General features: G+C 37.1%; 1 protein-coding gene across 1 annotated transcript in view; it reads left to right on the top strand.

Annotated features, from left to right (window-relative positions):
- Positions 1–22,629, top strand: part of LOC134532346 (nose resistant to fluoxetine protein 6-like) — a 71,063-nt gene extending 48,434 nt beyond the window's left edge. The window contains exons 6-8 of the mRNA XM_063368772.1: positions 7,133–7,322; positions 19,695–19,837; positions 22,028–22,629. Of these exons, the coding sequence (XP_063224842.1) occupies positions 7,133–7,322; positions 19,695–19,837; positions 22,028–22,171 (477 nt within the window). The 3' untranslated portion in view covers positions 22,172–22,629. The remainder of the gene's footprint in view (positions 1–7,132; positions 7,323–19,694; positions 19,838–22,027) is intronic.
- The last annotated feature ends 3,243 nt before the right edge of the window (positions 22,630–25,872 follow it).

Raw genomic sequence — 25,872 nt, forward strand, 5'->3', positions numbered from 1 at the left:
ATCTGCCACTCCACAGGATTGACTGTTGGTTTTCTTGGAGTGATTTCCAATTTTTCAAGATTTATTTATTTATTTTTTTAATTTTCATAAGTAATTTACCCCCATGTCTGGTTCCTACATCAAGGATCGGGGCGTATCACCAATAATCCTGATTAGTTAAACGCCGTCTCATTGGCTTGGCTAGCCAATGCGGCGCTATATGCTGAGTTTGATAGCTGTTGTTGCTGCAGCTGTCGTAGTTGATTGCTGTTGGGAGGAATTGGCGTTTGCCGTGCAAAGTATCCTTGTTGATTCCTTGACGCGGACGGGAGGAAGTTGAGAGTGGGGAAACTCGTCGTGCTGTTCGCTGACTGGACGGCTTCAGCTCCACTGGGAAGGAACACCAGCTGTTGCTGCTGCTCCGGTGATCTCGGCAATCGGTATTGGTACCCCTGACGTGGTGATCTTGGTCGCCCTTCTGGGTACTCATACCTGGGAGGCCGCTGTTCATGTCCCTCACCACGCTATTGTTTCTTGTTCCGGTGCAGGTAATGGCTCGGCTCGTCCTCCTCGCTGCAGGGACGACTCCGCTTTTCACTCCAGCCGTTAGTTTTGTGCGGCCTGTGCTGCCGATTGTTCCATTTTCCGGTATGGTGAAATTTCCGATTAGCGGTGTTGACGTGTACTTTTGGCTGGTCACGTTGCCACTGTTGATAAAGTGGAGGTGCCTATTGTGCCGGTGCTTTCTCGTGCTCCGAGCTGCTAACACGCGCCTGCCGCTCTAACCTGTCGAAAGCTAATAACTGTTCTCTGAACTCAGTTATGTTTGAAAAATTCCTCCCTGTTAAATGTAGCTGGTACCTATGAGGTAATTGTCCTAGAAACATGTAAATAAATTCCTCATAGTTCATAGGTAGGTCTAAGTACCTAGTATGCTCAAACATTCTTGAAAGATAAGCTTCAAGGGACTTGTTTTTCTTTTGATCAAATTTTTCACCATGCAATCTGGCTGTCAGGTTCCCCTGTATGCGTACACTCCAAAACTGCTGTCTAAACTGAGCTTGGAAGTCAGCATAAGTGTGGGTAGATGATTGTATAGCCTCCCACCAATAGTATGCGTGTTCGCGGAGGGCGGTGTTCAAACATTTTAATTTTTCTTTGTTCAGCTTGAACATAGCTGAATATTCCCCAATTTTTTTTAAAAACCTCATCAGGTTCTCATTTTCCCCTCCAGCAAACCGTGGCATGGCCTCTGACCACTGTCTGGCCGGGTGGTGCATAACAGCCACTTGGTCAAGTACAGGAGCTGAATGTGGTGTAGCAATTGGGGAAACAGACTCTGGCGCATTAGCCATAGGCGCAACGGCGGTTGTATTCTGTTTATCTGGTAGGTTGTCTATCCTAAGGGTGAGCATTCTGTTTTCTAACTGCCCTACTCGCTCCTCCAATTGGTTTCCTAGATCATCCTGTTTGCGAGTAATATTTGTAATCCGATGCTCCACTACATCGATTATCTCATCCAGACCACAGTGGTTTCGTGCAGCCTGTTGTGCAACTTGTTATAAACGTCCAGAAATACTGCTTACCTCCTCTTGTATTTTCTGAGTAGTGCCTAGACAATTTTTTTGTATTTGGGTCAGCTTTTGTTCGGTGTGTGTTTCGAGTATAGCTACCCGGCTGGACACAGTTGCTACACTGTCAGTAACCTCCTGCAGCTCTAATTTGAGGTTATTCTCTAAGCTGAGTATACTATGAGTATTTCCGCAGTTAGAATCAAACCTGGAATTGAAATCTGCGCTCAATTGTGCAGTGTTAGAATCTAACCTGGAATTGAAATCAGGCTCAATTATGCAGTGTTAGAATCTAACCTGGAATTGAAATCTGCGCTCAATTTTTCAGTGTTAGACTTTAGATCCGCGCTTAGCTTTGCTGTGTCTGCCCTCAGCTTTGCGGTGTCAGCACTCATTGTATCTAGTCTAGACACAAGGCACTGAAACATAGTAGCTACATCCATGTTGCCACTGGTTGTAGGAACTAAATCTGTATTTTCTAACTGTTTCGTGGGCTGGCTATTTTCAACATCCTCTAGATTATGTGCTACAGGACTGGAGATAGTGTCGTCTTCGGACATGCTGCTGTCCCTAGAACTAGTGTTGCCTTTGTTTTTACTCCTCCCTTTAGTGTTCATGTCTAGCAATTATACGATAATTTTGTAAAACAAAACAATCGAGCCCCACGTTGCGTGTGTCACTCTTAATCTGTAATGCCCCCTGCTGAGTACACAATTTACTGTCACAGTAAATGAGCCCTTTCACAGTTACAGATTAATAAATTCTCCCTGTCATGCGCTTCTGAATCTTTAATGGGCGCCAGTACCCGAAGGTACACAACTTAATTATTTATTAGACAGAAAAATAAATTTTATACTAATTATAATACTTTTATTGTTTATCATTAAAAAAATAAAATGACAAAGACGGTCGCTTACACTTGCGAATAAAAAGAAAACAACATATTAAGTAGCTAATAAAATTACGTTGGGCACAACACATACAAAAGTTCATTTGTTAGGAGATAAAAATAAATTTAGCTAGTTCAGTATTCGTCGGTTCGCATGAAATTCAATATCCTTCAAGACTTCTGAGTTAAGTCGTACAACATATTAATTGTGCCATAATTCCAAGAAAACTAGAGGCTTTAATATTATTCAAAGGAGATAGATTTAAAACAATTAGGATAATCAGACAGCAGATGATCACTACCTCAAATAGTTATATGATTCGGTGACGCGACTGCTCAGGATTCAACATAGCATATAGTAATACCTGAAGATTTGATGATATATGGTTTTAGATAAAGCCCTAATAAAACCATTACTCTTGAGCTTTGCCGAAGCTCGGGGCGTATTTTTCTCGCCAATTTGAGAGACGTAGCGATGCTATATAATATTTAAAATGTCACGTCGGCAAGGCCCGACGCGACAACACACACAAGCCACAAGATGGCACATCGAAGTTTTTTTTTTCTCTTCCCTTACAAAATTAAAAGCGTCTATAACCAACAATGTCTTTTAAATATCCGCCGATCTATCGGCCAATCACCGGCCTTGAATTAGGCATTTAAAAGATATTAAATTTAACATTAATAACATAGAGAAAGGTTGCGAAGCTCAAAGCAATTATCCAAAACAAATATAGAAGTTAATTAACATGAAAGATATATAAATGTGTGACAAACAAAAATGTAAACAAATACTGAAAAACATAAATAAATTATTTTTAAATTAAAATTTCAGTGTTCTGTGATCTGATGTAGTATCACACTACGGTGACGAACGCGAACCGCACGAATCGTGCTCTCTATCAGCTGCCGCGGGAATCAGGCACTCGTTAATACATTCAGGTATTTTCCTTTGTTTATCGCGATGGGCATTATTATTAATGACTTATAAATAAAATTTTGTGCCCGGGGCCACAATTGCATATCATTTTGAGCACTAAAAGACATAAAAATTATAATATTCTCGACGAATTTTAATCTGTGGTTTTGATTGCTGATTACAACAATTTCGGCAATAAAGGTTAATTATTCTTGCATTTTAAAAATCTGATTACTAGTATAATTTCAAGTATTTATTCTTTTATTATTAAAAAAATTAGCATCTGTCGACGAGTAGGTTATGTTAGATAATTGATTACAGTTTATTTATATGAAAACGTATTCATAATTATATTTAAACGAAAAGTTAATGTGTTTTTCATTTCTTATTACAACAACAATTTCGGCAATAAAGGTTAATTATTCTTGCATTTTAAAAATCTGATTACTAGATTAATTTCAAGTATTTAATCTTTTATTATTGAAAAAGTAGCATCTGTTGGCTAGTGCAGTAATAATATGTAATGTTACAATTGAATAAAAAATTATAGTGATTCATATAATTGATGATAGATATTTGATTACAGTTTATTTATATGGAAACTTGTTCATAATTATATTTAAACTTTATAGGTAAACGCCAATTTTTGAAATTAATTACATGTCATCTACACGTGAACTGTTTCGTCGACTGTTTATAAAGTGAAGTGAAAAGTTAATGTGGTTTTCATTGCTTATTACAACAACAATTTCGGCAATAAAGATTAATTATTCTTGCATTTTAAAAATCTGATTACTAGTATATTATAAAGTATTTATTCTTTTATTATTAAAATAAAAATGATTCAATCTTATTCATAAAAGTATGCAATCATTTCATCAATGTTTTGTTATGACGTCACGTTAAACTATCGTCCGTAAACCGACTTTACAGACAACCAATTTTTCGGTGGATTTTGGAATTTTTTTTTCCCGATTTTCTAGGTCAATAAACACAAATTTCCAAGATGGTGGTCATAATGGTTTACTGGAGGCTGATAGTAGAAGATTTTAAGAATGTTTAAGAATTGTAATCATGATTTATTGAAATTATTTTTTTACATAAAATTAAATTTTTTTCCATCGTCCAAGGATCGAACCGAAGACTTCAAGCCTAAGTGCATTTTTGAATTGTATTGTATTAAATTTTTATAAATATTTATTTATAATTTTTGAATTTTTTTCCGAATTTCTAGCATATTAATTACCATTTTTCAATATGGCGGCCGTAACGAAAAGTGCAAAGCTCTTGAATATAATATGGTAGGCATAACGAAAAGTGAAATGATGACATCATACTCAACCAAGATGACGGGCATAACGAAACATGCATCATTTATAGAATACAATATGGAGGTCTTAACGATATTTGCAACTGTCTGTTTTAAAGATTTTTATTAAAATTTATTTAATTAATTTTTCATAAATTTTAACATTTTTCCTGAATTTTTAGCATTAAAATTACAGATTTTCAAGATGGCGGACATGAAGTTATACTAGCTGACGATATATATATATATATTATGAACAAAGTGGTGGGAGTCAGTATGCCAGCAGCCACCATGAGGAAAGGATCGGTCGCCATTTTTATTTTTTGCCCTCACCAGGTTCGAACCGAGGACTCCGAGCTCTATGTCGTAGGTGTATGTTTTTTAAATCATTATGTATTAAAAAATGTCATTGAATTATTTTATAAATTTTAATTTTTTCATTAAAATTGGATAAAAATAATGATTTTCAAGATGGCCGCCATAATGGAAATTCCAACGGTGATGTCATATTCCATGATGACATATTCCATGATAACGTCAGAGGCTTATCGGAGGCTGTAGACATGGAAGCTTAAGCCTTAATATGGACATTTCTAGCTGCTGGTATTTTTAAGGACTAAAAACGGGAAATTTCCCTCTAAACGGTGATTTTTCCCTCGAAAACGGGAAATTTCGAGTCATTTTGAGGATTTTTTTGAGACCAATATGGCCGCAGTGACGTCAGAGCAATCGGTCATTGACCCGGCAAAGGCACTAGCGCCTGGCGCCTGTGCCAGGACATACATTCCTATACTACTCATGTAAAAATTGCAGCGAAGTTTATATACTAATAATATGTTATGCATTTTCTAACTTAAAGAAATGAATTTTCCTGCTAGGCTATTTTGAAAATTTAGTATATAAGGGAATTGGGATGTAACTAAATGTTATATAAAATTACATTCAATTGGAATGTCACCGAGATAATCGATAGCAATAATTCTGCTCATTTAACGTTTAAGAGCTCGTACTGCTACCGAGTTTATTATTTTAATTTTAATTTATTACTTCTTAAACTAGTTTTAAACATTTTAAAACTTTATTTTACCAACTAATTTAAAGTAACAAGCAATATATAACAGTAACGGCCGTCATTATTATATTTGTATTGAAATAAAACCAGCTCGCTGTTCCTTTCAACAGGGGTGTAGTTCCTATAAATAATTCGTTTGCCCATGAATAATATAGGGAAACTTATTTGCAATGAAACGGATCTATGTTCAATTATAGTTATAATAATTATGTTTATTATTATTGTGCTTTAAATAATTATATTTACTATAAGTAACAATAAAGGCTACGTCATATGAATTAACTAAACCAACAAACTGAGCTATATATTAAATGTTATTACAACAATTGAATACACAAAAATATTAATAAATCTTTTCGGCTAGAAGTACAATTCGCACACTGCAATATTATTTAATATAAAAAATGTAATACTTTTTTCCCAGTGACATGGTACTAACCAAAACAACTGCATTGTATTTGGTTGCGCACGCTCTGCCGCTGTAATATAGAATTACAATGCTAGTCTTAATGAGATTGTGTTCATTTCTAACGTATCTTTAAGACGTGATAACTCCTTGCTATGAATATTTAAGTTTACAATATATATTCGAGAAACATTTTGCTGCTATAAATTTTCATTTGGCACACTAAACCTATTGGTGTGTCCCACAATGTTCACTAATTGGAATGTATAATGGTTTATACCGCAACACGTGGGTCCACCAATTCGATTCGATGGTAGCGATGATGGGTTCTCCCTCCTGTTGGCCTCATTTAAGTACTTTTAATACTAACGACAAACCACGGGAGGTAGTTTGACCACACTTTGTCGCTCTCGACAAAATATCGTCAATTTCCAAGCTCCTGTACACGAGGCTACAATCATTGGCCAAATTAATAAACTGTTCAAATCGAACCATCCGCAGGCACTACCATCATATCTGGAGAGCTTGTGAAATGACGATCGTTGTAGAGAGCGCAGGTGGCTTGTCTTTGGTATTTGAGAACACCACGACACGCCCCGCAACACTCGACAACACTGTTGCCCCAAGCGCATACTCGCAGAGTGCACAAGAGATTCGAGCACCTGGGCATGCCACATGCTTCTGAAATGTTGTCCAGGTGCTGAGTGTGCTGGTTCGATAAGCCAGACATAAGCTACACCTCCCTGCAGGCGGGACTGTTCACGTCTTTGAGCAGAGTGAATCTTGCCATGTCCAGGGCCCATCACATGCTCTTTGACATGTTGCCCAGGCGCTGAATCTGCTGGCCCTCGTGCTGGTTAAAGAGATCTGCTTGAGGTCATTCTTCGTCTCGTACTCGATCTACAAGCCAGGCACAAGTCATGTCTCTGAGCAAAGTGTCTTCGCCATGTCCAGGGCTCACCTCACATGCTCCTGAAATTTGCCCAGGCGATGAGTCTGCTGGCCCTCGTGCTGGTCGAAGGGGCCTTCTTCGGGTCGTTCTTCGCCTCGTACTGGTTCTACAAGCCAGACGCCAGCTACACTCCCCTGCAGGCTGGGCTATTCACGTCTCTGAGCAGAGTCGCCTTCGCCATTTCCAGGGCAGGCATCATCCTCCTCGTCACTTTCGGGTCTCTGGGTGAGTTGCCAACTCTGGCCCCACGATTGGGCTGTGCAAGTAGCAATGTTATTGACAATTAATTTAATTTAATTATTTGCATAGGTAGCGATAATTTTCTTTTAATACCCGTGAACTTAAAGGATATTTTCGCAAGAAATACAAGATGATTAAAAGTAAGCCCACTTTTAAAAATAAATCATCTTATTTTAATATTTCAACTACAGTGGATTAAAGTAAAAATCTGCATGTAGAACAATTTAATATATATGTGTGTATAGGTGTTTGTGTTATGTAAAATCAATTAACCACTTAAATTTGTTACTTACATGTTCTAAATATTCCAAATATTCAAACCTCATTTTTGAAAATTATTTTCATTGCACAAGTTGTCACAACGTGTGTATGCTAAACCTACTAAGCAGTATATAATAGTAGGTCCGGTAACTGGAGCCGGAGTTCGGATTGTGATTGTCGGCCGCCATCTTGGATTGTGGCCTCACGGGGGTCATCATGGATGACCTTGACCCTAGCGTCCATTTTGTATCCGTCATTTCGTATACGCCATTTTCCATCCTTCATTTTGGATTCCGCAATTTTGAATTTCACATCCATTTTATTTCCGCCATTTTGTATCTAGAATTTTCCACCATTATAAATTATGATGTCACTGTTACAATTGAAGTTACCGCCGCAATCTTGAAATTCCGTAATTATTATCAGTAAAATTGAGAAAAATTTTAAAAAATATAAAAAAAATTATAAAATTTTAATTAAATTAAAATTAAAAATTCACTTACATCGTGGAGCTCGGAGTCCTCAGTTCAAATCCAATGAGGGAAAAAATAAAAATTATGATGGATCCTTTCTCCACAGAAGCCACCGGCAGTCTGACCTCCCACCACTAAAGGCATATATATATATATATATATATATATATCACCATTTAGTATCATGCCATGTCGACCATCTTATATTTGTTTACTGGAGGCCACCATATAGTTTTCGTCTGCTGAAGGCCACCATTTTGTTTTTGCTGCTAGAGTCCACTGCCACCATGTTAGTTTAAACTTTATCAGCTAGAGTACAGTAATAATTTATTACTGTGGCACCTACCATCTTGAAATTTGGGCACCATCTTTGAAATTCGTAATTATTTAGCTATAAATTCAAAATAGTTACCAAATTCATTTTGAAAATCTGTAATTAATATACTGATTGACTTTATCGATTCCCGTTCTCGATTCGATACTTATTGATACAAAAAAAATTAGTTTAATAAAAATTTTAAATTCTATAAATAACATGTAAAGTCCTAAAGAAGCTTTCATTTCTCTACTACCAGCCTCAAGTAAACCGATGATGACATATATTGAACACAATTTTGAGTTTCTTTCATTATTAAGTTAGAAATTTGGGGGTAAAAAATCCAAAAATCAACAATTTACTGATTCAATCGCTGGATTTCTGTCTTTGCTTTGAATCTTGGCCAATGCAAAAAAAAATAATTTAATTTAAAAATACATTAAAATTGTCAGGTTCAATAAATTAAACATCTGTAGTTCTTTTACAAACAAAAAATGTATTACATAAATTTTACACTACTACAAGTACAAAAAAAGCAAGCAATATACTTAGGTCTTTAGCATTTCTCTATTTCAGCATCGACTACTTACTAATTACAGTGAGTCCTTTACATGTCTTGACAAGTCTTTTCAGTTTATCAGGTCGACTGTTTGATACACTGCATTGTTTACACAGAGAAGAATTATCGATTTAATTTAAAGGACAGGGGTATATTTCATGACATTTTGCACTTAGAATATTTGCTAATGTTTTGCAAAATAATATAAAGTTTTATTCTGATGAATTTTCAACCAGTTCTTTGCAAAACCACATGTGCCTTTTCAATTTTCCATTGTGTATAAACTGGCTACTACACCTGTTGAATTTATATTTCATTCTTTTAGAGTTTTTGTTATTATTACAATTGTGTATTACATAATCACGATTTTTTTTAAATTTCGATGTTTTCACAGTACAAACATAGGGGTGATTGAACACCGTCAATTGCTTTATCGATGCTTTACACCATCAGTCCTTTATCGATGTCACTCACACGGTTGACAACCATTGTAACACAGATGAAATGTAAACCTCAGAAGTCTTCAAGGTCTGCTCTGCGGAAGATACCGCACGTGTCGAAATCTCCCGCAGTGATGGGCGAGTTGTAGTAACTGTTGACGCCATTGACACCCTGCTATATGGTATTGATAGTATGCTTTCCATCTAGGTCGACGTTAATAGTGGTAATGATGCCATCGAGTTCTCAAGGATAGCTAGAGACTGGACGATGATAGACAAATCTAACTATCCTATCCGCAGTGCACCGCAGCCAGAGGTGGACTGAGGGTCTCATCGTATTTACCACATTTATATACACCCAGTGGATGGTACAATACATGAGTCAAAAACAACAACCGTTTTCATTATGCTTGCACTTAACTTTTCCAGAGCAGATTTCATAATGTATATTTAGGTTATTGAGACGTAAAATTAGTTTATTACATTTTATGCACTAAAAAGGTTTTCTTTGAGCATTATTCAAACATCCATTTCGTTCATGACAACGAGAATTTTAAGTTGTGGTGAATAATGGAATACAGAATTTGCACTGGTGCGATGAATGTTCGTCGTTCGTTGAAGTTTCCAATGTTACTGGTGAAACTTCAGTCAATGGAACAGCACCCGTCTATCTGCAGCCGGTATCTGGATCTTCGACTTCATCTACGTCACTGCCATCGTGGTATGCACCGTCGATGGTACACCGACCATCAAAGCTGACATTGTAACAGCAACAAAATCTTACGAAATGTACTAAAGAGAGCCGATCCGCACTGCACCGCGGTCAGAGGTGGACTAAGGGTCCTGTCATCTATAACTGGCTTATACCCATGTTTGCTGGTATACTTGAGTCAAAACAATTACTTATTTTAAAAATTGAATTTTTACGGGGTTCAAATGCAGGTACCTTAAAATTCTATAGTTAAAAACACACCAAATTCAAAATTCACAAATGTATTAATAAAATACCCAAATACATATTTATGTTAAGACATTAAGCATTTTCGTAAGCAAAGTCTTTAACGCTGCACGGACTGCTGCGTTGGCTGTCGCTGCTGTCTCGTCGATTCCGGTTGCAACTGGTTCGCAGGTCTCAGGCTAAGGAATACAGGTATCCGACTGGTCATCTTCTTCGGCGATGACTGCTTCGGTGAGGCACCACAGATTCCACTTGGCTTTGATTCGGTGCTTGTTGAAACAGGATCACTTACTGTACTACGACGAGACGCTCGTCGTTTGAACGTCTGCGTAGATGCATTGCAGAATGCAACAGGTTGCAACATGCCCATGTTTGGTGTTGTACGTGCAGACGAGGCGACTACCTCTTCGATTCTGGTTGGAAGGATTGTGTGCGGTCTCATGTGATAGACGGCATAGTTTCCAGGTTCACAGCAATCTAGCAGCTGCTGATTCGGTTCGTAGGTCACAGGAAAGTGCGAAAACCGTCAGTGCTGAACGCTTCCATCAAAGGTTTCCGTACATGTGCGCAAATATCCGGCACCCCAGTAGCTTTATTCAACACTGCTGAAGCTAGGTCTTATGCTAACGTACAAATTGACCGTATGAAACAAAACAACTTCTTACAGGTCGGACGACAGCTGAAGGCATGAACGGTTGCACACATTTTGATATATGCAGGCTCAGACAAATATAATCGCACCCAGAAAACCATTTCCGTATTAGTTGCGAGTTTTTACAGGCACACACTCGTTCCAACTTGTGTGGCTGCACGCCATACATTGTATTAAGCTTGCGCAGGGAAGAAAAGCTGTAGTCAGCCTGAAAATTGATAATTTAAGCTGTTACTTTAAAAAAAAAAAAGAAAGTGTAAAAAACGCGATAGCGATCAGGAAAGTGGCATAAAGACTAATATCATGAAAAAACTATATTGTCGCTAATCTCTTCAGTGATATAGCAGTACATTGTCAATATTTAAAAAAGCTAAAAAGTGGTCAGAACTTTGACTATATTGGGACAACCCAAACGAATTGTTCGACATGTTAAGACTCCTGTATGCTTCGCTTAGTGCATGAAACTATTTGCACCTCAATGAAATAGTCTTCATTTTTAAAGAACTGAGGGAAGCTGGCTTCATACTATGAGACTAACTTGAATCACGTGTGAACTTCATGCTCCTGCAAGCCGAAAATACATTCGGGACATAGTCGTAGTTCGCTGACTTGATGATTCATTTGAAGCTGACCTTGTTGTAATGATACCATATTCCCGATGGAATAAAGGTTTCAAGTACATGTTGACGGTCATCGATGTATAAAACAAGTTTACTTGAGTCAGACATGTGAAATCGAAGACTGCAATCGACATAACCAAGGTTATGAGAGACATTTTGCGTGATGGACGTGTACCATCGCACTTGCTAATGGATCTCGACTAAGAATTCTGCAATGCCACCTTCAAGGTTTTGATGAAGAAGTTTGGCATTAAACATTACTCTATACTTAGTAATGTTAAAGGCTCTGTTATTGAAAGGTTTAACAGAACTTTGTGCATCAAGATGTGGTGATAGTTCACGGCTAATGGAAAATACAGGTGGCTTCATTTCTTGCCAAAACTAGTAAGCGAATACAATTCCATGGTGTATTATACCACGAAAATAAAGCCAACAGTCGATGATCACTTGCTTCGAACAGTGTTTTCCAACACAAAGAAGTAAGGTTCACGAAAGAGAAAAGCTAATATCGATGACATTGCGTGAATCTCCGAGCAGAAATGTGTCTTCGAGAAAGGTTTCACTGCGAATTGGAGTCTCGATCTTTATGTGACACATGTTCGTGAATCGAAGTCTAGTACCTACCACCTCAAAGATTTGGACCAGAAGCCTATTTTTGGTGGTTTCTATGCAGAAGATATTCAGCCTACGATGTATCCCGATATGTAGGCCTACTTGGTGGAGAAGATTCTCAAACGAAAAAATTGTCAAGCTAATTCGTGAATAGTCAATGCGTAAATCGAGAAACGCTAAAGACTTTAAAAATTTTCTTTTTTTATGTACATGTAGTACATTTGTATAACAAATTTTTTGCTTGTAAAAGACTTGTGGTGTTATATTTCTTAAACCTGGCACTATTCTGATATTTTTTCAATTAAATTATATTTATTGCATTGATCATGGTTCAAAGCAATAGCATAAATATAGATATTCAATCAGTAAATTAATCAGTGAATTTTTAGTGGTTTTTTCCATATATCTAGCTTAATAATTAGAGAATTTTAATATGGCGGTCAATATATAATCATCGCCTTACTGAAGGCTAGTAGTAGAGGAATATCAGCTTTTATTAGGAATTTCCACCATATTTATAGAAATAAATATATTATACAGAAATATTTTTTTGCATTGATCAAGTATTGAACCAAGGACAGAAATAGATGGAATCTAACAATATATTAATTGCAGATGTTTGAATTAATTTTGGATATTTTTTCCAAATTTATAGCTAATAATTACGAATTGTCAAGATGGTGCCCGAATTTCAAGATGGCTGGCGTCACAGTAATAAATGATTTTGCACTCTATTGGCTAAAGTTTAAACAAAAATGGCATTGGTGCACTCTAGCAGTCGAAAGCAAGATGGTGGCCTCCAGCAGACGAAAACCTGATGGTGGCCTCCAGCAGACGAAAATAAGATGGCGTATGTGACGTACAACTAGCTGGCGATATATATATATATGTGTGTGTGTGTGTGCGCTGCAGCGCCAACAGCATCCTGAAGTCATTATCGTACTGGAGAGGCATTAAAAAAATGCTCGTGAGCCCTCACAAACCAAGATTTTTGCTAATTAAATAGGCTTACCCATAAATGCATATACGAGCCAGTCTATCTCCATAGAAACAAAATACTTTAAACATAAAATTAATCAATTGACACACAATAGTGTCGCAAAGGAAGTTAAACTTAAATTACAGACGTGTCGAATGGGTACAACAGTGTGCCCCTGTCAGGCACGAGAAACCTGCAAGAAACAAGACAAATAATAAGCATTTACAGTGGTGTTAAAACTGAATGAAAATTAATATTTAATTAAACATACCGTAATTCTAGGCGTCCTGGACACGCCCACATATGGTCCCGTGATCGTTCGCTGACTTCAGTGCATAAGAATTACGTGACAACACATGTTCTCAAAAATTAACGTTAAATTTTAAAAGTGGCGATCTGACAAAAGTATCAAATTGAAAATGAAACTGAAGTAGTAATTACTTTACTCTTGTGCAGCCACCTAGCACACAACAGACAAACGACGACGTATGAGAATGACAATCACTTGGCTGTGCAAAGCCTGAGGTTCCCGTCGCCATAGGGCAACTAGTCTACGATCTCAAATTGATTTGAAACACGTTCCACAAAAACTGACAACGAAAAGAGGCAGAGGCTCGCAGACACCCGTACTTATGCGTTTTTTTCCTAACCTAAGTTAAAACTAAGAGTGTAAGGGAGGGGTCTAGGTAGGGAAGACTCTAAGGTAAGTGGTGGAGTTGGGGGGACCTTCTTCTTGGATGCGCCAGGAGGAACTTGGAAAACATTCCTTACAGTTGGCAACGATTCGATCAATCAATGACATATCCTTAGCTCTCGCTTCGTCTGGAATAGCTGCAACATTGTTACTAGGTGGAAGGACTGCTCATTCAGCCCTGAAGTTACCATTAAACATGCAGATCATTGACTATCCCACGCTCAATATTTCCAAAGCTTCCGGTATGGGAAAAGTATTACAGAAATGTAAGCTCATTGTTTGGGATGAATGCACGATGGCACATAAAAAATCCCTTGAAGCTCTTGATCGATCGTTGCGAGATTTACATGGAAACGTTCAACCATTCAGGAATGCATTGATATTTCCCGCAGGAGATTTTAGGCAAACATTGTCTGTAATTTCTCGATCGACACCAGCGGACGAAATAAATGCTTGTCTGAAATATTCAACATTGTTGCGACACTTACGTACATTGCAGTTGACTACGAAAATGCGTGTCCAGCTGCAGAATGATCAAACAGCCGAGGTATTCTCACGACAGTTACTGGACTTTGGGAACGGACAGCTGCCAGTCAATGAGACATCAAGACGAATATCATTTCTTGAAAATTTTTGTAATTTAGTAACATCGAAAGAATAACTGATCGAAAAAGTATTTCCTAATATTCAAATTAATTATGGGAATCATGATTGGCTCAGTGAACGAGCTATCCTGGCCGCGAAGAATAAATATGTCTATCAAATTAATAATGTTATTCAATCAAGCATTCAAAGTAAGGAAATTACATATAAGTCGATGCACACTGTTGTGGAAGCAGATGAGGTAGTTAATTATCAAACGGAATTTTTGAACTCACTTGATCTGACAGGGATGCCACCACATTTTGCGGAGTATTAATCAGCCAAAACTCTGCAACGGCATGCGACTCGCAGTTAAAAATTGATGAACAATGTATATGAAGCAACTGTTTTAGCATTGCCTTTCAAAGGTGAAGATTTCCCCCTCGAATTCCCATGATCCCGATTGATACACCATTTCATTTGGATTTAAGATTGCAATTCCCAATTCGATTAGCGTTCGCAATCACAATCAATTAAGCTCAAGATCAATCTTTAGAATTGTGTGGTTTGGATTTAGATGCTGATTGCTTCTCACATGGACAACTGTATGATGCGTGTTCCCGTTTCGGCAAACCATATAGCTTTTATATATACCTAGGCAATGGAAAAACAAAACAAAATATTGTGTACCCACAAGTATTGCAAAATTAAACTACTATGAAATGTATACTTTGTTTTGTCCCTTATTTCTCATCCATGCAACCACAATGTGCCACCGCGAAGAGTGGCAGGGTACAGCTAGTGATTATATATTAATGAGGGATTTATTTATTAATTGGGAATTTTTCACGAATTTCTAGGTTAATTATTATGAATTTTCAACATGGCAGTCATAGCTGCTCACTGGAGACTGATTAGCAAAGGAAACTAAGCTGCTTTTAGGACTTTCCACAATATTTATTGAAATGATAATTTTTTAGATAAAATTAAAATTTTTGCTTTACCCAGGGATCGAAGCAAGGACAATAACTAATCGTATCAATCAATGTATTAATTGGAAATTTTTTTTATTGAATTTTGGTATTTTTCCCGAATTTATACCTTAATAATTACACATTTCCAAGATGGTACCCCAATTTCAAGATGGGGGCACCTCTATAATAATAAATTAATACTACACTCTAGTGGACCAAATTTAAACTAATGTTGTTATAGCACACTCTAGCAGACAAGAACAAGATGGCTGCCTTCAGCATACGAAAACAAGATGGCGGACTTGATGTCATACTAGCTGGTGATATATATACCTTGGCATTAGTGGTGGGAGGTCAGTCGGTTAGGGGCTTCTATGGAGGAAGGATCTATAGTCAGATTTTATATTTGACGTCACTGAGTTTTAACCAAGGACATAAGTGAGTTTTTGACGTGACAACGTCTAATAAATCAATGAACGCTGGCTGCACGCACGAAAAATTGTCCCACTACGGATGTCCCACGACGGATGTCCCACTACGGATGTGTCCTGTTTTTTTTTTTTTTTTCCTAGCCTAAGTTAATTCTAAGTGTGTAGGGGAGGGTCCAGGTTAGGGGAGGACCTAAGTGTGTCTCAGGCCGAAGCCTATACACTCTACCATGCGGGTTTTTAACCATGCAGGACAAGGGCGCGTGCATCGTGTGCTTATTGGGGTTTACTGGCCAGCCATGGCTGCGATTGGCGCCATGACTGACGCCCCATTGGTCCCCTAGCTTAAAAGCTAGCTAATGTGACCCAGGTAAAACCTGCATAGACACAGGGAAAACCCTGGGCCGGTTCATGCGGGGATCAAATAACATGCATTAAGCAAGCAGGTAACTACTGGACAAGAGGAAGAAGGGTCCAGGTAAGAAGAGTTGGAGGGGCTGAAAAATCAACCATGCTGGAGTTGGGTGCTTGGGCATTGCGGCCCGCATTTAAAGTTGGGAGCTCCTGGGTTATTATAAGCCAGGGGCGCATGCGCCCCCAGGGGCGGGCGACTTCACGTCAGCCCAGCCACAGCTGCCCAGGCAGCCACAGTTAAGACAGAAGTGGGCAGACGAGCCAGTAAACCGGCTCGAACTGCTGGCTCTCGGAGCGAAAGGCAGCCTGACATTGCGCCATCTTCATCTTCCTTCTTCCAGTCAACAGCCAACGACCTTTCAAGCCAGGGTGGGGGTAAGTCGTTCAGGCGAATGAAGTATCTTGCGAGTCGGACCCTCTTGCCCCCCAAATTCCCGGGTCGGTTGAAGGTCGCGCCGCCCAGGCTACCACTGGCTCCAACAGGGCCCCAACTTGAAGGCGCCGCCATCTCTTCCTTCAGAATTCTGATGCTGTTCAGTTCGGTTGCGCGCGCGGCAGTCCACAGCTCCGCAAGTTCCAGCCCGCAGTTCGTCTACACTTCGCATCCAGGGCACATCGAGCTCCCCTGCGGTGCCTTCGCCGACGAAGCTGCTTTCTGCCGCGCGCCGAGCTACATTCAGGCTACCTTTCTCCCCGACAGCCGTGATAACGACTCCACAGGCCGGCCATTGGTCCGCGGACTGCTATTGGTTATTCACAGCCACCCCAGCGAGATTGCAACTCTCGAGCTGGGCTCCCGTATCCGCCACCCGCGGGACGCGGTCGGTAGCAGTTGGCGCTGCTAGGCCGCCCTCAGCACGCACACAAAACCCACACGCACTGCCAGCCTTCGGTTACCCAATAGGGCGCAGGGAACTCCCAGCCAACAGCCCGCGAGAGAGATGCGCACGCCCCGAGAGACGACCACCGACTGTGTCCTGTTTTTTTTTTCCTAGCCTAAGTTAATTCTAAGTGTGTAGGGGAGGGTCCAGGTTAGGAGAGGACCTAAGTGTGTCTCAGGCCGAAGCCTATACACTCTACCATGCGGGTTTTTAACCATGCAGGACAAGGGCGCGTGCATCATGTGCTTATTGGGGTTTACTGGCCAGCCATGGCTGCAATTGGCGCCATGACTGACGCCCCTTTGGTCCTGTTTACGCATGCGTGGCATCTCTCTGGTATGTTGCGGACGGTACAGAGAACTCGGCCGGGGTTCGAGGTTATTGTTGTGCACAACGCCACGGGAGTATATTCACAAGGAAATGGCGTTCTTACAAGTATGTATTATTTTAATTACTAGTGTAAATTATTATATTTATACAGTGTTTTATAAGTATTGTTTTAGCTGTGTAACTAAATATTTATTGCTGGTATGATACTTTTGACGCTTTAGTTTGACATTTGTAATTATTTGTCATGAGTTATTATTTGATCAACTAAATCACACACCGTATTATAGTTATGAGCCCACGAGCGTGTAAATATTTCGAGTCCAACAGAGAATATGCTAGTTAAAAGAAATTCAAACAAATATCGTGCGTGGAATATTCTTAATCTATAACATCTGAAACAATAATTGTTTTCAATATGGCCTCGTGGCTGTGAGGTTAGCAACGCTGACTACCATTCGATAGGTTAACGTATCAAATTCCGGCGGCTGGAATTTTTTTTTGTACTTGTAAAAATAAATACGGCGCGCACGACACTTCAAAAGTAATAAATATATTTGAATTAATGAATGCAAATAAAAGTAAATTTATTAATTAAATTGTACATTTCATTTCACTCCTTTGTATCCATACAAAATAGTGATAATTCAATAAAATTTATTCAATTTTATTCATAAAAGTATGCAGAGGTAGATTTTAACATACAAAAGATAGAAAAATTTAAAAAAAAAAATGTCTTCCTCAGAGAATATAATATTTTTAATGCCTAAATGGTTTGGTTGCAAAAACCTATTACGGCTCAGTCTCAGGCCGAATATGATATTTCATTTTCTTCTGGATCAATAATTTCATCAATGTTTTGTTATGACGTTGTCACGTTAAACTATCGTCCGTAAATCGACATTACAGACAACCATTTTTTTTAAATAATATATTATTAAATTTATATTAATTCAATTTTTTTATTAATTTTTAATTTTTCCCGATTTTCTAGCATAAAAATTACGGATTTTCAAAATGGCGACCGTAACGATAATTGCAACATTCAAAATCCAAGATGGCGGGCGTAACTAAAAGTGCAACGATGATGTCATACACATCCAAGATGATATGCATAACGAAAAAAGCAATGTTTCTAGAATCCAAGATGGCGACCATAATGATATGTGCAAAAGTGTTTTTTTTATTGTTTTTTTTAATTTAATTAATTTTTTTATTTAAAATTTTTTTCCATTAGAATCTGATAGTTACGGAAATTCAAGATGGCGGAGGGTAACGAAAAATTGCAACATTCACGTCATAATCCAAGATATCGTCAGAGGCTTATCGGAGGTTGTAGACATGGATTCTTAAACCTCAATATGGACATTTCAAACCTTTGGCATTTTTGAGGACTTAAACCGGAAATTGTCCCTCAAAATGGAAATTTTTCCCTCGAAAATGAGAATTTTTTATGAATTTTGAGTCATGTTCAGTCAATTTGAGACATTTTTTAGTCATATTGGAGTCTAAAATGGCCGCCGTGACGTCAGATGGTGGTCGGTCATTGAACCCATCCTCATTCGCACCCGGAACCCAAGGCCAGGACATACTATTTATTGTACACTACTAATCAGCCGTGCCATATGTCCAAGATATTACGTAAAATCAACCTGGTTTCGATCAAGTATTACGTCACGTGGCATTGTTTGGCTCCATAGTTGAGAAAATTATTCCCGTGTATCTCACTCTAAGTCACCCCAATGGTTCCCTATTATTCCAATTCGTGGTGACCAACTTGAATCACGTTTTCGCCCGCCATTGACAGCAGGGATGGTGCTAATATCACAGGCATTCACGGTGTAAGTATCTCTGTTCGTTGAATGAGCAGCATTGATACACCTATGCTGGCATCTATAACGATGTATATGTTATAAAACCTAACTTTCAAAGTACATCCTATTGTAATTCGTAAACTAAAATATTCGGTGATTATTAGGGTGTTATCTTCATTTTACTTGACAAATTTCAGGTTCAACCATTTAAGTCGTTCCACACATATTGTGAACAAAAATAAATAATAATAATCCCACATTAAAGCATAATGAAATATGTTTTCAGGATAAGTATTTGTTAAATAAAAACAAGTACATATTATTATTATTATTAAACGATTGTTTTAAGATGATCTCCTTAAATGGTTTTCAGATGTCCTGGGAAGTATTTTTTCGTGGAAGCCATTTCGTGTGCTCAGTCGGCTAGTGTATGGAGCATACTTAGTACATACTTTGGCTCACCTATACCACAAAGGCACCCTGAGGTTACCTCTCCAAACAGTTTCCTTATACCCTGTAAGTATTTTTGGTGAAACCCTCAAGGATAGCTATGCTAATGTTCTGGAAGGTAAGCATGGGTAAGAACTATTTTGTGGCCCAAATATAGAACATATCTTATAAAATTTACATTTTTAGTTTAGCAAAAAGTTGTAAACATAAAAAAAGGTTTTTTTTTTAATTACATATTTCACTGTTGTGTTAATGTTCGGTTTTATTTACATAAACAATATAGGTAATGTTTCAAGTCCAATTAATGTAAAATAATAATCATTGTTTGTTCATTCAGTACTGTATAAAAGTTATATTATAATTATATAACGGTAAATTCTTAACTTAAGATTGTACTTTACCCTGGACTTAAGTTTTTTAAAATAGCAAAATTATTAATTTAATATCGAAGATTTCAATTCATTAAAATCAATTAATTATTAAAAACATTAACTTGAGCTATATAACATAAATTGATATTAAAAGTTAACTGATGTACTCATTCTGAAATAAAAAATCTAGATGAGTAATAATAATGCAAGATTATATTTATGATTAATATTGAAAGGACTATTAAATAAATAAATAAGGTTTCTTTGGCTTTAATTGTATTGCTACGTATATAGTTATGCCAATATGAAAGCTGTATATTGCATTAAATTATCAATTAAAGTTTTTTTATCCTAATTAATTGCTTGGAAACAGTAAGAAATACGTTTACAAAGAGTTTGCGATACAGGCACAGGCTCATGAAACTCCGGACTTCAGTCTTGTCTGTTCGACGTGGCATCTTGTGTTGCCTTTGTATTGGGTGGTTTTTGTCTCAATTATTTAAGTAATGCAACGTGCCCTTAGAACTTTATACAGTAAATATATTTAAAGTTAATAGTCCCACGGTCAAAAGACTATGTGCATAAATAAAAACACTATAAATAAACATAAAACTTATAACATTTATTTGATACCTACTAGTTTTAAAAAAGCCGCAGCTAATTTTAAGAATAAAGCAATAAGACAGGTTTTGTCCCTTGAGAGTTCCTTTTAATCCTACATTACTTTACAGAGTAATATATCATATGCACAAAATTGTAATTAAAAATTCTCCATAAGTTTTTAAATATAAAAGGTGCGTTGCATTATCACAGAAGCATATCAATAAACCGATTTTGTACTTTACAAGCACTTACATATCTCTCTTCTGCCCCCCCCCCCCCCCCCCCCCAAAACACGAATCTTCAGTCGCTAACTAATACTGCAAGTTCCAACTTTTCGTATCCGAGATTCAAACAGATTTGCTTCAGCCAAGTTTGCAGTGTATCGTGTATTATATGAAGGAGATATGATCACTTTATTAACTGGTTGTAATAAACACAAACATTTTTTGATCATCTGTATCACTTAAACACTTTACGATTACCACGGACTGGCTAATGTTTCAGTAGAAGGCAAACGACTGATCTTGAGAGGATGCCAGATGCCACATGAGCAGCTAGGGTTAGTCCTCTCTTTAGTGGCTCGATGTGTCCTGTGTCCTGCGAGCAGTCGTCGCACCCAGATGTTTCGGACCGGAAGGAAATGTACCCATATATATGCAGGAGTTCATACAGACTCTTCCTCTGCAGCTGTCCTTTGTTCTTGATCGTCATTATAGTCACATTTTAGTATTTTGTATTGATTCATTAATGACCCCAACAACTCATTGTTTGCTTTACGAAACCAAGGAATTACTTAATTGTTGGTACAGCCTATATACCTTCAACAACTGTCTGCGCATTTCAAACAAATCAGTGTCTGTAGGGCGTGGCCATTATGGTTGAAAATTATCCTTGGGTACGGCATTTTCTTAGAGTTCTACAACCGTTACAATTACGTCGTCCCTGTAGAGGTTAGCGAGCGATATGTGTATACTCGAACAAGCATCGTTATGGTGACTGATGTTTTTTAAACTATGAGTGTGTTACCGGACCGTGCCAAGTCAGCACTATTTTGCTCTGCCTGTCCATTCTGAGTAATGCGTTTCCATCGAACTATGGAGTACAACTCACAAAACGTTTTTCCCGCATTATATTTAGGAAAATATTATAAGAAAACTTTAATGGATGCATTATCAGTCCCTGGGGGGGGGGTGTCTCTTACGTTTAAAACATTTGCCCTGTAGCATGCAGATTTATAGTTTAAAAAGGTGCATAAAGATGCATCTTGCTGGGCTGTGTGCAGGTGTGGATGCTGTTCGGCGACCTGGTGTTCTCCTTCGCAACGTCGTTCCTGTTGATGCTGCTGCTGGAGTCTCCAGTTCGAGCCCTGAGCAAGCTCGTGTTACAGAAACGCTTGGCCCAGCACAATCAGAAGCAAGAGACTTGAACAGTTTTTACTCGGCACTTTATACGTTTACACTACGACTTTTTTTTAGTCCTTCAGAGTTTCTCACAGGCTTTTGCTGTTATAGTATAAGCATTAACATTAGCTTCAGAGGAATAGCCAAGCCTGTGTAATGGAAACAAAAATTGTGTTCCTGTTCCCCTCGTACGTCCCTTGCATGGCTACATGCTCTTAACAGCATCTAAGCTGTAGCGTCAAAATATCGCTTTTTCGAGTGACCAAGGTGCGAGCGATATCCCCTTACCCATTCTTAGATTGTTTTTGACGAACAAGGATGTTCCAATTTACAAAATGCGCGTATCATTATAAATGTTAAATGAAAACAAAAAGGTGAATGTCTTAAAGGTAATCCGACAAGGAAAAATTAGAACCAATTGTAACACAGCTAGTATCTCAAAACTATTAGGTGTTTTTAGAGCAAAATTAAATTGTTAATTGCTATAACCAGGCTTCTACATGACGACCATACTAAACTCTGTAATCAGTTCAGTAAGCGTCTTTTTTTAGCTGAAATTTTAATTTTTTTAATTTTACATTAATTTTTCTAGAAATCAAAAGACATTTTGCTACGAATAAACAAATATACTTATTTATTCAGATTAGCATGTTAAATTACACATTTATATATATATATATATATATATGTACAGGGAAACAACATGCAATATGTTTTAAATAAACATTATTGAGTATAACATCTCTTTAACAACAAGTTCTTTATAGACGGAACTTTAATTTTAAGAATCATTAACGTATGTGCATGTAAACCACACAAACAGTCGTGTACACTCTACTGACATATATTTGTTTTAAAAAACACAAATTTTACAGGCTCTCATAAAATATTCTAAAAGATGTTATGGATCACGCCACTTCTATTATATCTCCTGCAACACTCAGCATAATTGTTTTATAAAAGCTCATTATCTGTTCCATCGAAAGTTTTTATTATTACCAAAAAGTCTACAGAAAACTTAGAACCAACGTAAATCCTGTTCGACTCCTAACTCTTATACAAAACGTTCTACAACCACGTTCTTCTGAAATAAAAACTCAGTAATAGCTTGTTTTCATATCACAGCAATTTAAATTAGAATGTAAAGTAATATGCACGAAACCCTCTTGCACAATTTCAAAATAGATGTGAAATTAGAAGACATGTTTAATGTTAATGACACAGATATTAAATCTTTGATCTTATTCTAAACTTTGAGAACAACTAGTCAATACCAAGCCTATTTACGTAATAAATTCCAAAAAATAATAATTTTTTTAGTGTTATAGGCCTATTTGACGTATAATTTAAGCTTAGAACATTATTATATTGTTCTCCATTAATCTATAAATAATATTTCAAACTAATTGCGTTAAATTTATTCTATAGTAGTTTTCAATAAAATATTATATACAAAAATGTTTTTATATAGATTTATATTTAAATACTGCCATAAAAACACAAACTTATTGTTTAAAATGTCTGCGAGTTATTTACATTTAAAGACTTATGTTACTTTTTGTATTTAAATTACAGAATGTAATTAATTGTATTAGCCTCAGACTTATAAGTGCGCATGTGTGTATTATTTCAAAGTGAAATTAAATTTACATAAAAATCGTTACAGTTTTAAGATAGATTTTCTTGTTTAATGCAAGTTTCTTGATCGTTGAATAATTTGGTAAAAATAAGTTGCAAGAAAGCAGGCAAACGCTTGCTTTATGGACTTTACGAGGCTTTTGATAAGTTGCATCAGGGATTTATAATGTAAGGGTATTTTAACTGCTGTTGCTCACCATCATGATGAACCAAAGTATTTAAGACAATTTTTATAAAACATGACACATTTAGTAAGAGAATTTTGAAGAGCTTTTAGGATCTGACCTGTGCAGGATTAATTGTTCCAGGTTAAAGGTTTGATTGAAGACAAAATGGCATGCCAAAAAAGATTTTAACATGAGTATTGTCAGTAAAAGTAGTGATAATTAAATAAATATATATATATATATCTTCCTGTGGTTTCTGTGATTTAAGATTTTAAAAGTGAGTGGAATAATTATGAAAATAATGTTTAGGAGGAGGTTAAACAAGATCAAGTGGTTAAATAGGAATTTTTTGTCACCAAGTGAAAGACCAAATCGTAAGACATTGAGGTAAAAATAGTGACGCAGGCAATGCAATAGTAATCTAAAACTTTTAACTGAAATAGTAGTATATAATAGTATGTTCTAGCACAGAGACCAGGGTCCGGTTCTGTAGTGTCGACCACCATCTTGGATTGTGACATCACGGCGGCCATCTTGGAAGAACCCTACAATTGAAATTGACCTTCAAAATTGGTTAAAAATTTATCAAAAACGAATAAAATTTATCAAACATTTGAAAAAATTCGCAAATATTAGCCAAAATTTCCAATTGTTAAGGAAAAAGTAAAATAAAAATCTTAAATAATTAATATTCAAAAATTCAATTTTCGAGGAGGAATAAACATAAAAAATCATTAATTTTAAATTCTTAATCCCTCAAAATATTTTGGCATTAAAAAAAACTAAAATTCCTCATCGAGGTTTAAATTACCCGTCTTCAAGCCTCCAGTAAGCCTCTGGAGGGAAGCTTTGCCTTGACCTTGACCTAGGACGCCATCTTAAAAATATGTTATTTTTAAAATAGAAATCCATAAAAAAAATTATTAAAAAAAATATTTAATTAATCTTTGATTTAAATTTCTTCGGTTCGATCCCGGTGAAGTCATTCGATAAAAAATGGCGACGGGTCCTTCTTTCACAAAAGTTACCGGCAGTAAACCTCCCAAAACTAATGCCAAGGTAGATATTAAGCCAAAATGTATGATATCATGACAGCCATCTTGTTTTCATCTGCTGGAGGCTGCCATTTTGGATCCAACATATTTTTCGTCTGCTAGAGTGTGCTGCCACCATATTAGTTTATTTTTACCCACTTGAGTGCCGGACTAATTTATTTCCAGGACAACCGCCATCTTGTTGGCCGTTTTGGCTGCCATCTTGAAAATCTGTAAATTTTAATTAGAAATTCGAAAAAAATTCCAAAAATCTTTAAAACAAATCACTTATTAAAATGATTTATTCGAACGATTCCTGTCATTGGTTCAATCTGAGACTGATACAAAAAAGTTTCCAAAAAATAGCAGGTTCAAGGAATAAAAAAAACAATATTACAAATAAAAATTTATTACATAATTTATACTCTATCACAAGGACAAAGACAAGGAAATTACTAGCGTTTCTCGATTTTTACAGTCTTATTAGAAGGCGAAGCGAGTCCTTTACATTCCTTGACATGTGTTTTCAGGGCATTTCCACACGACAGTATATTTAAAAAAAGACCTGTTGGTGGTTAGCTCTTCCAGTTTGTGATCATGCTAACATGACCAGTTGGTGGTCAGACACATTGAGTTGTTGGCTAGACACGTCCAGTTGGGTGGCGACAGCTGATGTGGGCGAGACCTAAGAGTGATGCCTCTCTTCACACGAAAACGGTATGGCATCACGTCGAAACGGCCTAACTTTTTAGTTACAACATCATAAAATGATTCAACTATCTCAATCAACATTTTCTTATTTTGGTCATCCAGACCGCAGGGAATTTCTTCCCAAAGCGAACCCATGACCGCTCGATTGCTTTCCAAGACAAAAGGAACATCTACTAC

Source organism: Bacillus rossius, chromosome 5, assembly GCF_032445375.1.
Source record: "Bacillus rossius redtenbacheri isolate Brsri chromosome 5, Brsri_v3, whole genome shotgun sequence".
In the NCBI taxonomy this organism is placed as follows: Eukaryota; Metazoa; Arthropoda; class Insecta; order Phasmatodea; family Bacillidae; genus Bacillus; species Bacillus rossius.